This window comes from Eschscholzia californica, unplaced genomic scaffold (genome assembly GCF_041429995.1).
Source record: "Eschscholzia californica isolate CP2 unplaced genomic scaffold, dmEscCali1.0.p SCAF_1, whole genome shotgun sequence".
In the NCBI taxonomy this organism is placed as follows: Eukaryota; Viridiplantae; Streptophyta; class Magnoliopsida; order Ranunculales; family Papaveraceae; genus Eschscholzia; species Eschscholzia californica.
This window is the reverse complement of record NW_028238198.1, coordinates 46,588,798-46,602,817: the sequence shown is the minus strand read 5'-3', so window position 1 is coordinate 46,602,817 and position 14,020 is coordinate 46,588,798. Positions and strand designations below refer to the sequence as shown.

The window sequence follows — 14,020 nt, the reverse complement described above, 5'->3', positions numbered from 1 at the left end:
GGACAAGAAATTTGACCACTCCCAAAACATAAGGATTTCAGTCTATTGACCACATTTTCATCTAACTTGGTCAAATAAATTTGACCGATCCAAGTTTCATTCATCACACTTACCACTCGGTCACTAAGAGTCAAATCCGTAAAAAAAACAGAATTTTCCACCTATCTCAAAATCTGTAAGTCTTATAGGCGCCTCCCCAAGGCAAATTTGAGAGGGAGTTTGTGAAGGAAGTAAGCGCGTATAAAACTGCCATTTTCTTAACGCCACTCTAAACATTTTTTGCAGTAGGAACATCTCGAAATCAAACAATTGTCTTCCTCAAATATCATCTTCTAGGTTGTAGTTTTGGAATAATGTTTTAAAGGTGAAAATCATCGAAAATGAATAAAATTCAAATTCTTATTATGATCGAAACAAATAATTAAGACAAATAATCACCATATAAATATTGTATATAAACATTTCATGATTTTCATTTTTAGTATATTTTCAATGAAAGTGGTGCATCAGTTAGTCGAAAAAATTCATGAACGTAACCTATCAGACGCCCCAGTCTGATAGGTACATAGACCCTCCAACACGAAGTTATCCATTGAAAATATGACATATCGACGAGCTGACACCAATATACAGTAGAACCTACCGGCGAGTATCTCACCGATTAGTAAACAACCATGTTGGGTTAGTAAGTCCGACCTTTGACAGTGAATAACTGCTGTTTGTTTTTCTAATTTTTTTCACAACATGTGTGATGTCACTTCTAAAGTATCCTAGACACTCAAACATCTTCTACTGCATTCTTGAAAACCATGAGATTATACGTATTAGCTGACTACGTCATCAATATAAAATGTAGACATTTTTTATTTTTTGTCTATGACGGAAGTTATATATACCAATAAGATCCCTTATTTCTATTTGGGTTAATTCCGTCTTTTCGCTCTCACTTTCTAGCCTTTAAACTACAAAACACTAACTTTGGTTCATCAAATTTTTTTCAAGATAGAAGATGAAGTGTATAAATTAAAAACATTTTGTTCCCTTATTTCTATTTGGGTTAATTCCGTTTTAGCTCTCGATTTATAACCAACTTATCCTTTTGGTCTCCATAAGCGTCTAACGATTCATTTTGATCTCCAAGGGCAAAAAAAAATTCCATTCTTTCTGGAAATACCCTTAGAGGCCAAAAATGAATTACTTCCCAAAAATTTAAAAACAAATTAAATCCACCTCATATCTCACTCTCTCCTCCAGTTCATCACCTCTCTCCACCAAATCAACTCCCCCTTCGACACCTCATCATCTTTTCTGATGAAGGTCGACGACCGACCGATTATTCCGCCATTATTCAAATTAATTTTTTTATTAATTCTACTTCTCTCTCTTCTTCATCATTCACTCTCTTTTTCTTCGTTCCTTTTCTTCTTCCTCCTCTCTCTTATTTCTTTCTAATTCTTCTCTCCCCTTCTCTCTAAACTCTCCGAGAAAGAGGCTCCCTTTTGTTGGGGATCTAGATCTGGTTCGCCAGACCTCAAATGTCTGGGGATCTAGATCTGAAAAACTAGACCTTAGAAGGTCTAGTTCAGATCTGAGGAATCATAGCTTCTAAGGTCTAGCCAGATTTGCGAACCAGACTTTCGAAGGTTTGGTCAGATCTGACAATCCAGACCTTCGAAGGTCTGATTTTTCAGATGTGGTTCACCAAATTTTCGATTAAAATGAACCCCTTTGCCAGAGAGTTTATAACGAGGGAAAGAAAAGAAGAAGAAGATAGAAGAGAGGGGGAGGGAAGAAGAAAGAAGAATAGGAGGAGAGAAGAAGAACAGGGAAGAAGAAGAGAAAGAAAGAAGAAATAAAAAGAAAACTTTTCTTTTTGCAGGTCGCTGGAATTAGGGGTGAGCAGCGGTTAGTTGCCGACCATTTAAGGTCAAGCCGAAGCTGAACCAATGAATAACAGTTTGGCTAAATCATCGGCCGAAGCCGAGCCGATCAAATCGTCAATCGACTTCTTTCGACCTGGTTCGGTTCAACTCGATTGAGTTCTGTTGGTCAGTCCGGCCGAACTCACATAACCAAATAAAACATGAGAAAAAAGTGAACTTAAGCAAGAAGAATGAAAATTCAAATTCAATGTCACTCTCTAAACTATTAACAATTTGAATAATTAAGAATCTATTTCTTAGTCTACGATCCATATTAAGTAATGGTAATTCATTTATAGTATTATTTAATGTATATATAATAAGATATAGATCAATTATGTGTATACATATATGTATAGTTCGGTCGGTTCGGTTTCGACGGTTTTCAAAAACTCAAGCCGAAGTCAAACCAAACAATGATCGGTTGATCGTTTTTTCAGCTGAACCAAGCAGAGCCGAATGTTGGTCGGGTTGGCGTAAAAACCATTCGATTCGGTTCGACCGAGTTCGGTATGGTCGGTTTGGTCGACCGTTGCTCACCCCTAGCTGGAATAATTGGTCGGTCGGCGACCTTCGTTAGAGAAGATGATGAGGTGGCGAAGGGAGAAATGAAGTGGTGGAGAAAGGTGATGAAATGGAGGAAAGAGGGAGATATTAGGTGGATTTAATTTGTTTTTAAGTTTATGGAAATTAATTTCTTTTTGGCCCCTAAGGATATCTCCAGAAAGAGTTGAAATTTTGGATCTTTGGGGCCTAAACGAACTACCAGACACTTAAGGAGGTCAAAATGGTGAGTTGGTCACAAATTCGGGGCAAAGGCTGAATTAACCCTTTCAATTTTGCCCCCAAATGGCCTTTTTGGGCCTTCAACACTTGCTGGCTACTCTTTTCATTCCTTTCATTTTTCCAAGCCATCTTGTCTTCTTCTTTGGCTTGACCAAGCTCTAATTCGACCCATGCTTACTCTATCTTCACTAAAAAGACTATCTGATTACAACTAAGACACCTTTGACCTTTTTGAACTCTCTTTTGAAAATTTCAGGTGAAAAATGACCAAAATATTTTTGTTGCTCTTTTCTCTCTTCTTGTTTCTCTTTTGCACCTTCAGCTCGCGGGACTTGTCATTTGACTCAATCAAACTCTCTTAATGTTCTTAGGATCTCCTTCGTATCTTAATTCTTTGCCTTAACCCATTTATGCTACCTTGTCATGAAATATAACACAACTTATTAGAATTCAGGAATAAAAGAGACTAACTCCTCCAAATTAAATGACCAATGTTTTCACATTACATCACTTTGTAAGTAAAATAAAGGTTTCAATTGGACAAAAAAGCACAATCGAAGAAAAAATTTCATCGTCTCAGTCATTTTTAGAAAATATTATCTCAATCCGATAGGTGAATAATGTTGATATGTAACAGAAAAAAGAAAAAAAAAAAAACAGAAAAAAGAAAATGAAAACATGAACCCCAGGTTACCCCACCGTCTATTTAACATTTATGACAATCACCCTATACACTCCTCAGTCCTCACGGATCCTTGGTGATTGAGAGCCTTATTTTTAATCTTTTTGCTTGTGAATTTTTAGGAAAGAAATATTTGGTTGTGCCCACATAAGAAATGAAGGGTGCGGATATCAACCTCCGTGAGAATAGCTAAGACAATGAAAAAGAAAGGAAAATCCGAAGACAGCTACTGGACTTGAAGACATAAAAGGGAATCTCGGCACATTTGGAGGGAGTTTTTTGATTTTATTTATCATCATGATCTACACAAACCCTAGATTTTTGTTTTTCCAACAGTCATATTCTCCCTTCTAAATTTTAGTAATTTAGTCTTTCATAGATCTCAACATTCTCTCTCTCTCTCTCTCTACTTCTCTTCCTCTTCTCTTTTACCTGTGGTGTGGATTTACCCAACTCAAAGTTCACTTTACTTCCTTTCTCCTCAATACTTTGAATTCTTTCTTACTTTCTTTCATCTCTCTCTCTCTCTCTTTCAGCTCAAAACCCAACAATATTTTGCAGGTAACCCTTTCTCTCCCTCTCTCTCTCTCTCTCTCTATCTGATGATGATGATCTGAAATTTCAGATCTTTTTTCCTATGTTGTTATTGATTTAGATATTGATTCATTTATGTAATAAAAGATCTATTCAAGAACAAGTCTTTTAATTTTTTTGTCTTCATATCTTGTTAATTTGCATTTGAATGTCTAATTTCTGATCAACCCATATCATGTTTTTTAGTGTAAATGAATGTTAGTATCTTGTTAATGAACTTTCTGAACTTGACTAAATTATTTGATACCTCATTCAAAGAAAAAGGTCTAAGAACTTCAATAGAAATAGTTGTACTGATCCATTTCTGAAGAAACAGATCTTCTTTCTTTGTTGATGACTTGATGTTACATGTTGCTGATTATATTATGAATTTATGCCCTTGATTTTCTCCTTTTGAATTTAGTTCAGCTAAGATAGATAACTCGGATTTAAACATTGTTATTTTTTTCTATATGGAATTAAATACTCGTACGATTTATTTAGCCCTCGATTACCTGCTTTTTGTACTCACTAGTGAGCATCTACTGTAAAAACTCCTGTTTTTTTCTATTTGTATGGCTGTTTTCTCAATCATTAGAGCCCACCCTCCCCTTATCTTCTCTTTTTATTAAACTAGTTAGTGCTAGTGATTCATCTTCTGGACATGATAACAATAGTATCAACAAGAAACAGTAGATATTAGCTATAATCATAATTATTTGCAATGGCGTTATGTATGATCAACTCACCGACAGTTGTTTCAAGGGTGAGACTCAGTGTAATGTAATAATTTGGTGCAATATCGGGGCCCTATAAATGTGACCGAGTCATATTATCAATATTACATGTGATTCATTCACGAGCATCTTGTTTATGATATTATGCCTCTAGAACCTGCTTTTTGTACTCATTGTTACACTGTTATCATGTAGAGTTCTGCTTTTATTGTCTTTACCCTTTGTATGACTGTTTTCTCAATCACAAGCCCCGCTCTTTTGTTTTGGATTATCCTTTCTGTCTTAATGCTGATTTAATTGAAGTACTAACAATAGTCCCACAAAAATCGAACTTTAGTAGCCAACCACTGGTAGCCCAGTTGGTCAGTGCATATACTCTGGAATGCAGAGGTCCCAGGTTTGACCTCCTGGAAGTGCAAATCCAGGAATATTGAACTTGGGTATAAATTAAGTAGTTTATGTAGGCTTTAGGCCATTTACTTCGCCGGGCTTTAGGCCATTTACTTCGCCGGGCTTTAGGCCCAATAGTATTTCGGCAATTATCGTGCTTATCACATCGTCTCGATGTATCAATGTCTTGTAACAACTAACGTAGATCGTAGTCGATTTCTCAAAAAAAAAAAAGAACTTTATTAAGTAGTAGCTTGTGCAAGGAATAATTATGGCTTGACAAAGATCCGATGCTCATAATTTCTTAAGTGTCATACCTATACGGTTATGCTACGATGAGTGGATATCTGTAACATGCGGACCATGTAAATGCCCTTTCCAACCTATTACAATATTAGAGGTAATTTTGATGTTCATTCCAAATTAGTTAATGGATAATAGCATCTTATAGTTATGACTATGTGATGACTCCAAATTCGGAAGTGTTAGCGTGTTGTGAGTATGCCAAAATAACTAATTTGGTGTGGACTACGGTTTAATCATAAAACCAGCTTGCTTATAGCTTGATATTCTGGATGTTGATACACAAGTCCCATTGTAGAAGATCTGTTTATTTCAAGTTTTCATTCTTACATTGATTTCTTTCTTATTTAAATATCCTCGTGAGTAGCCAAAATCTTGTTCCTCTAGTCACTCTTATATTGTTTGTTGCTGTTTGATTGCTCATTGATTTACTTGATCATCACATTTTTGTTACGTGGTGATATTGCAGGAGATAATTTCCAAGATTTGATATTTGTATCGTCAGCTGAGGCTTGCATATTTATGCAGTTATATATTAATAACTTTTGTGGGTAAAAAGCAAGAGATTGTTAGATTGCTCAAAACATCCCCTTCGGTGTATTCATTCAAGGGTATGAAATATTTTAAGTGATGATATGGTGGTCAAGTTAGGAATCTCTAAGTAGTCTTACTACATTTGCATGGAATTTTTTTACTGTGTACATGCAAGAAAAAAATGTCAGTTACCCTGGCTGATCCAAATGACATTCGCTGGAAGAAGGAACTTACTGGTCTTCGAAAGGCTGCTCGGATTCTACGTGACCCTGACACTAGTTGTTCATTGAGGTCACCTTTGAATTCAAGATCAGCACCTGCAGCTTCTAGTTGGAACCAGGGAAATGGAACCACATCAAACTCTATTGAAGCAGATAATACTTTGGGGTACTCTGAGCACGAGTCTTTGCCGTTACGAAGTGAAAAGACCCGGAAAAAGGTATTCCTGTATAATTGGAGGCAAAAATCTGGAAAATCAAATGACCATGTAAAATTAGACGGAGAAAAATATAGTGAAATTGGATCTGTAGAGGGGAGCATCAGAGATAGCTTGGACAATCCCATAAAGGAAGACTGTAAAAGTGAAACCTATCTTGATGATCCTATGTCGATCTTCAGGGTGAGGGAGGCAAACATAGAGATACCATTTGGAAGAACAGTTAAGAAGCTAAAGAAGGGTTATGCTACCTCAAAACATAGCAGTGTTAGAAAGTCTATGAATGCCAACCCGCTGGATCTTCCATCCATCTCATTAGGCGCAGTTACCACGGTCCCACTCTCATGCGGTACGGAATACTCCTATTCGGAGGATTCACGGGTTTCGACAAATAACGTAACACCAAAAAATGGGTTTACATCAAGATCAATATCACCAATGCCTACTAGGGGTGAAAACTGGCCCTATACATCCAAGCTTTTGAGAAGTATCCGTAGGGCAGACTCTTCTTATTCTTACACCCCTGCATCTACCATTTCTTACAATAAGTACAGAATTCAGAAACGAAATCCCAGTACCGTCGGGTCTTGGGATGGAAATACAACTTCCTTTGATGGAGATGACATAGATGGTTTGGATTTGCCAAGTCAAGGTTGCGGTATTCCTTGCTACTGGTCAAAAAGGACTCCAAAGCGTAGGGGGTCTGAAGGGGTTTACTCTCCTTCATTCTCTGATACATTAAGAAGAAAGGGTAGTAGCATCTTATGTGGAAGTCAAACATCTTATAAGAGACGTCGATCATCGGGGTCAAACAAGCGAATACTTGTTGCGAAATCTTCACAAGGTATGCCATTGTTGGCAAATAGTAGTGATGGCAGAGGAAGTTCATCTATGGATAGTGGGCAAAGTGATGAGCTATCACCAAACTTTGGGGAGCTCAGCTTGGAGGCTTTGAGCCGGTTGGATGGGAGAAGATGGTCCAGCTGCCGAAGCCAAGAAGGCTTAGAGTTAGTGCCTGTGACAGGAGTAGCTGAAGAAGGTAGACCGGATTCTAATAGGAGTTTGAGTCAAAAATACAGGCCAAGGTTCTTTGACGAACTAGTTGGGCAGAATATTATAGTTCATTCTCTTACTAATGCCATTTCAAGGGGAAGAATTGCTCCTGCTTATCTTTTCCAAGGCTCTAGAGGAACGGGTAAAACATCGATGGCAAGGATATTCGCTGCTGCTTTGAATTGTGTGGCTACAGAAGATACCAAGCCATGTGGTTACTGTAGGGAGTGCATTGATTTTTACTCTGGTAAGACCATAGACCTGAGAGAAGTGGATGCTACAAACGATAAAGGAATAGATAAAGTGAGATACCTGTTGAAAAACATGTCTACAGCACCCATGTCATTTTTTTCACGTTACCATGTATTTGTCATCAAAGATTGTCACTTGTTACCTTCCAAAATATGGTCATCTTTCGTGAAGTTCCTTGAGGAGCCGCTACTACGTGTTGTCATCGTATTTGTAACAACTGATATCGACAATCTCCCTGAAACTGTATTATCTCGTTGTCAGAAATATCTATTCAACAAAATTAAGGATTCCGATACTGTTATGAGGTTGAAGAAGATTTGTGCAAGTGAAAACTTGGATGTTGAGTTAGATGCCCTTGATCTGATTGCTTTGAATGCAGAAGGGTCACTTCTGGATGCAGAAACAATGTTAGATCAGTTGAGTATGCTCGGAAAGAGGATCACTACATCTTTAGTAAATGAACTAGTAAGTTTCTTTCCACGCTCATCCTCGTGATAGTCTTCACTTTGTTGTTAAGTTATGCTACACAGCTCCTTTTTTGCTCATCATATTGATAGGCTTGAGTCCAAGTGTTGGATTAAATGCGCTTAAATTGAAATTTGACCCACTTGGTTTTGAACTTGTTTCCATAGGTGGGGGTTGTTTCAGATGAGAAATTACTTGACCTTTTGGAGTTAGCTATGTCATCAAACACTGCCGAGACTGTGAAAAGAACCAGAGAGTTGATGGATTCTGGGGTTGATCCCGTGGCATTGACGTCACAATTAGCAGGCCTCATTATGGATATTATTGCTGGAACATACCAAATGGTCAATTCAAAATGCAAAAGTTCATATTTCGCTGGGCGAAGTTGTAAGTACAAATTTATCTTATCTTAATAGCAAAAGAATGTTTAACCTATGGTAGTAGTAGTATAATAGGATCGACTCTTCCCAGTTCCACTATTTAATCGGTCTGTCATGATACTAGCATTTCATTATTGCATAAATACTATGTTAGTTCAGCCACAGATCTAATACTACAATACTGTATTTCACATACTGCAGCACATCTAAAACCTTATGGTCATAGGTTGATGGATATAAACTATGTTCTTACCTATAGAATTTATATGCGTATTTTTGAAAAGTTTTTTGTGGCTGGGTTGTGGATTTCCAGTAACTGAAGCAGAGCTAGAAAGACTGAAGCAAGCTCTGAAGCTTCTCTCTGAAGCAGAAAGACAGCTAAGGGTTTCAAGTGAGCGATCAACATGGTTCACTGCAGCTCTACTGCAACTTGGGTCCTTTCCTTCTAATTCTACTCAATCAAGCAGTAGTAGGAGGCAGAGCTCTAAGACAACAGAGGATGCACCATCTAGTTCTTCGAGGGATTTTTCTGCCCACAAGAAGTCCGGTTCTCCATTGAGGTAGAGGAAATCATCACCCATAGCTTTGATTCCTAGAACTCTTGATGAGGATTCCAGCTTCCTGAGTGATTCATTATTGATGGTTGATACTCTAATTTCGCTGTCAGGTCCTCCGCAGACCAATTAGTGGAAGGAGGTACATCAGCTGCCACTTGCCAGGATACTATTGCTGGGAAAAGGATCTCTAGGTATGTAAATCCAGAGAAGTTGGATGATATATGGGAGATGTGTATTGATAGATGCCATTCTAAGACATTGCAGCAGTTGTTGCAAGCACACGCAAAGCTTGTCTCAATCTCTGAAATTGAAGGTAAACCATATTAACCTGTGACCGCAAGTAGTTGCTTTCTCTCATTTAGCCTTTTTTACTGCTTTATTTTTCGTCAAGTAGCATACTCCTTTTTAATATTTTTGTGTGAGATGCAGATTTTCGTATCTGATACTCAAATACTTCTTGGATATTCAATCACTTTAGTTTATTGGGTATAATGTGAAACTTTTTATGTAATGTACTTCTTGTGTATTAAGTCTGCAGAAGCTACTTAGGTTAGTTTCTTTGTGTATAGTATAATAATGATTGATCCAAGAGTAAAGGAGTTACAAAATAAGCCTAAAGAGCCTTATAATTATGAAAAAATGAGTGAAAAACCCAAAAATCTAGACCCTAATAAGAAAAAAACCCACTCAAAAATAATAATGTCAAAAAACCCATTTTTTTAACATTTTTCAAAATGTTCACAACATATGTAATTATGTTGTTAACAAGGCAACATATTTTTTTCATAATTCCATTTTTACCCTTATATGTTGACAACATATATCATTGTGTTGTTATAAAATGTTGACAATATCTATAATAATGTCCCGACTTATTATAAAATGTTGGCGTCATATATAATTATGTTCTTAACAACATATATAATGTATTAGTCAAAATATTATTTGTTCGTTAACGGATTTGTTAAATACAAAGGATAATATGCATAACATTTTAATTTTTGTAAAGGACAAATAAAAAATGCTTTAGTCTTTATATTTATGTCGAAAGCAAAACAGAAAATGCGAAAACCATTTATTTTTTCACAAGACAAATCGAAAAATGTTGTAGCCAAAATGTTTGTGTTTGTTTGTCTATGTAAAATGCAAAAGAAAAAAATGCGAAATATTTTGGCAAAACAATGTCTAAGCAAAAACGAATTTGTTCAAAAATTTACAAATTGTTGAGACAAACTAAGATTTGTTCAGAAATTTACAAAATTGTCGAGAGCAAACCAAGAATTGTTCAGAAATGTTCAGAACGCTGATTTGGGCGGAAAATTTCATTTTGGAGGGTAAAATTGTATTTTTACCTACTAGGTTTTTTCCTCATTATTATTTAGTATTGGGCCTGATTCTCTTTAACTTTCCCATGAACTTACCAAATATATATTGTTTTTACAGAACACTTCAAACCTTTGCTAGATTCATGTAGTCCATAATTATTGTAGTTTAAGTAGCCCAATTCTTCATGAATTGTATCTTATTTTCTTTTTCCCCTGTTGGTTTACGATTTTTACCCCCTAATTTTATTTGATCTCTTCTTCAGATTCTTGGTTAACTTGATTACTCGAACAACATTGTAGGTGTTCTGACTGCCTTCATAGCATTCAAGGACAGTGATGTGAAATCCAGAGCAGAGATGTTTCTGCGTAGTATCACAAATTCATTTGAAGTCGTCATGAGACAAAATGTGGAGGTCAGAATGGGAGTGATGACGCTACATGGTGAGGCACCCATAGACAGAATAAGCATGGTTGATTCCTTAGTTAGTTCATCTCGGTTGCAGATGGAAAGAACTGAGACGACGGGAAGGGAACTAAAAGGTCATTCTAATCATTCTATAGGTACTCATGCACATTTGGATCCAAACCAGGATTCCCTCGGTCCGGATGATTGTTATGACGTTGCGTCTGAGAGACCAATAATGTTGACAGAAAAGAATTCTGGAATATTTGATACTGAAGAGGAAAATGACGAGATTCCGCTTCAAAGAATACAAGCCATTATTGATGAACAGAGGTTAGAGAGTGCATGGTTACAAGCTGCAGAGAAGGGAACCCCTGGATCGTTGAGTAAGCTGAGAGCGGAGAGGAATCAAGTTCTTCCTCAGGATGGTGTTTATCGACCAAATCAGATGGCTTCCATAATTTCGATGGAGTTGTCTTCACAGAAGTGGGAGAATGAGCTTAACCATGAACTTAAATCTTTGAAGATTAACGACGACAGGAGACCTCGGGACCAGATTGGTAAAAGAGTTGAGCACTATCCCATGTCTCCAAGCTTGTTGCACGATAGCAGCTTTGCTGGCAATTTCAGCAAAGAGAACACGTGAGTTTTTTCACTTTGACATTAATTCACTACTGCTTTTTTCTTCCATATAACTCGCCTGTATGGCACGGCCTTGTTTACGTGGTGTGGCGGGTCTGTGTCCATCCCAGGCCGTGCTGGCCTGCTAAAATTACTTGGTTGCTGAAATGACTGAAGCCCCGTGTATAAGCCCCAAGTTCTCTCTCCTTTCATTGTTTCATTGATCGTGGGAACATTCCATTTGCGGGCCGCCATGGCAGGCCATTTTGGGGCTGCCACAACCCATTTTGAGTGACTTGCTACATTCATAAAAATTACATGTCACGGAACTTATGAATAAACTTGAACCTAATAATCTAGGTCTAAGATTCCTAACTATAATTGAAGTCCTAAGTTAGCTTAAGAAACAACTCCAGTCTGATCAAATAAGTTAGAACTTCTTTACCTTCCTCTCTGACAAGAAATGCACCATCTTTCAGTTATCACTTACGAGCAAAAGATGTGAATAGAAACTTATACATCTCTGTAATACACTAAGCCCATGTCCAACTTTATAATATAAAACAACACGCATATACGCCAAAAAATGTGAATAGAAACTTATACATCTCAGATACCAATAGCGGTACCGATGTCCATATTGGATAACTGTATGAAAAAGTCTAGGTTTTAGTTTGTGAGGTTCTGTAGCCACACGCATATACGCCACTTATATTTTGCACCTTACTATACATTTCTAATCTTGCTTGGTGCATCCTCCATAGGGGATATGAATCAGGGCCGGCTCCTGGTTGCAACGGACTTCTTTGTTGGAAAACGACTAAACCTTACAACAAGACGAAGGTAATCTATCTGAAGTATATAAACTCTCCTTTACAAAACTTCAGTTTAAGAACCCTGACTGAACCATCTGTGTATCTAAATCAGGTTAAACAAGGAACACCGATTCGATCAAACAAGAATAGGCAGTTCTTATTGTTTGGAGCATGCTTGAAGGCGAAGAAGACGGAAAGAACGGTAAAATAAGGATTATACTATGGGAGTTTCGGATCTACCACTTCTATTTTATTTTTTCATTTAATTTTATAACTTAGCATTTCTTCATGGAAACAAGAAAAGAAAAAGTTTATGCTATCTGATCTCACTGTTCTTGATTTTGGTCATCTTCATTGATAAAATATGAAGGAAGTTTTTTTTTTTTTTTTTGAGATAAATGAAGGTAAAGTTATTAAGGCGAGATACTACCCGCTCTTTATTTCTTTCATTTACACATGTTATAGAAATATTTGGTCTAACGGCCGAAAAATGGGCCTATATAGCAACGTACGTCTAATAATAACCAACAAATTATTTTTTGCCTCGCAATGTTCATTTTTGCATGATATTGTTATCTTATTGCATACAGCAAAACGTAAATATTTTTACGTCATTTACTGTTTCATTTCATATAATTTAGTTTGTGTTACATAAAAAACAAATATGTTCTTGCACGTATCTACACTTTTACTAAATAATTAATACATTAGTGATTCATTTGTGTAATTGCATGAGAAAAAGCAGACTAAAAAGTACATTTATTATCTATTTTTATCAAGTTTGGTGCTTATTAAATTTGATATATTTTTTATTTTGGATCTGTCGCCCACCAACCTTAGATTGTACATGATATAGTGTCGGCGTGACCTTCACAATTACGTAAAAAAGTACAGATCAATTAAATAAACAACTGCCCTAGTTAGATGACCGTGTGGCCCTTTATAGAAAGAGTCTTATAATCAATAGTCTATCAACAACCCTTTATAGAAAGAGTCTTATAATCAATAGTCTATCAACAAGATTGCCCAGAAGAATGAAATACACTTTTTTTCAAGTGAACTGTTCCATTATCACAAAAGATGAAATACAATCAATAGTCTATCAACAAGATTGCCCAGAAGAATGCCAATCTTGAAAGGAGTTCGAGTTTCTAGTTTGCTTTGCAAGTATATCCGCTTTGTTGTTAGCAAGTCTATTTACAAATATACAAGAGAAGGATACAAAGGAAGATCTAAGAGATCTGATTAAGCTAATTGTACTTGTGTTGGTTCATTGAGCCGTCTTAATGTCCCCCTTGATTATATTGGTAGAGTCTCCTTCTAGTATGGAAGATTCAAAGTTCAATTATTTGGCCATTGATAGAGCATTAAGAGCCGCCAAAGCTTCCCCTTCGTCTACTGTTCTGCAGTGAATAATGGAGGATTTTCCTAAAATACAGTTAGCATGAGAATCATGAAAGACAATTCCAATTGCTGCATCTATTTTGTGAATGAAACATCAAAATTGCATTTGATCGTGGTTATTGGGGGAGGGGGTCCATTCCTTAATAATAGTGGAAGAAGTGTCCAGTTGTCTGGAGGATCCTATAGGCTTGAGTTGAGATGACGCTAGATTATAGATTCTAGCCAGACAATCAGGAACAAATGGCTTCTGATTCTGAAACAACACTTAACATTTGATTTTCCAAATTATCCACCAAACAGATATGATGTAAATTATTGAGTTTTCGAACTCCTCGTCCAGATACATCAAATCCTTTATACAATCAATGAAGGTTTCTTTTTT

General features: G+C 36.6%; 1 protein-coding gene across 2 annotated transcripts; it reads left to right on the top strand.

Moving 5' to 3' along the window:
- Nucleotides 1–3,450: 3,450 nt before the first annotated feature.
- Nucleotides 3,451–12,656, top strand: LOC147567190 (protein STICHEL-like). Of its 2 annotated transcripts, XM_086653805.1 has the most exons (9): nt 3,511–3,951; nt 5,863–8,133; nt 8,301–8,520; nt 8,827–9,073; nt 9,181–9,383; nt 10,696–10,836; nt 10,957–11,440; nt 12,184–12,262; nt 12,347–12,656. In XM_086653805.1, exons 2-9 carry the CDS (start codon nt 6,109–6,111, stop codon nt 12,443–12,445), a joined length of 3,498 nt encoding a protein of 1,165 aa, XP_086509931.1. In that variant the 5' UTR covers nt 3,511–3,951; nt 5,863–6,108; the 3' UTR covers nt 12,446–12,656. The 2 variants fall into 2 exon arrangements, with proteins under 2 accessions (XP_086509930.1, XP_086509931.1); XM_086653804.1 differs by having other exon boundaries at nt 3,451–3,951; nt 10,696–11,440.
- The last annotated feature ends 1,364 nt before the right edge of the window (nt 12,657–14,020 follow it).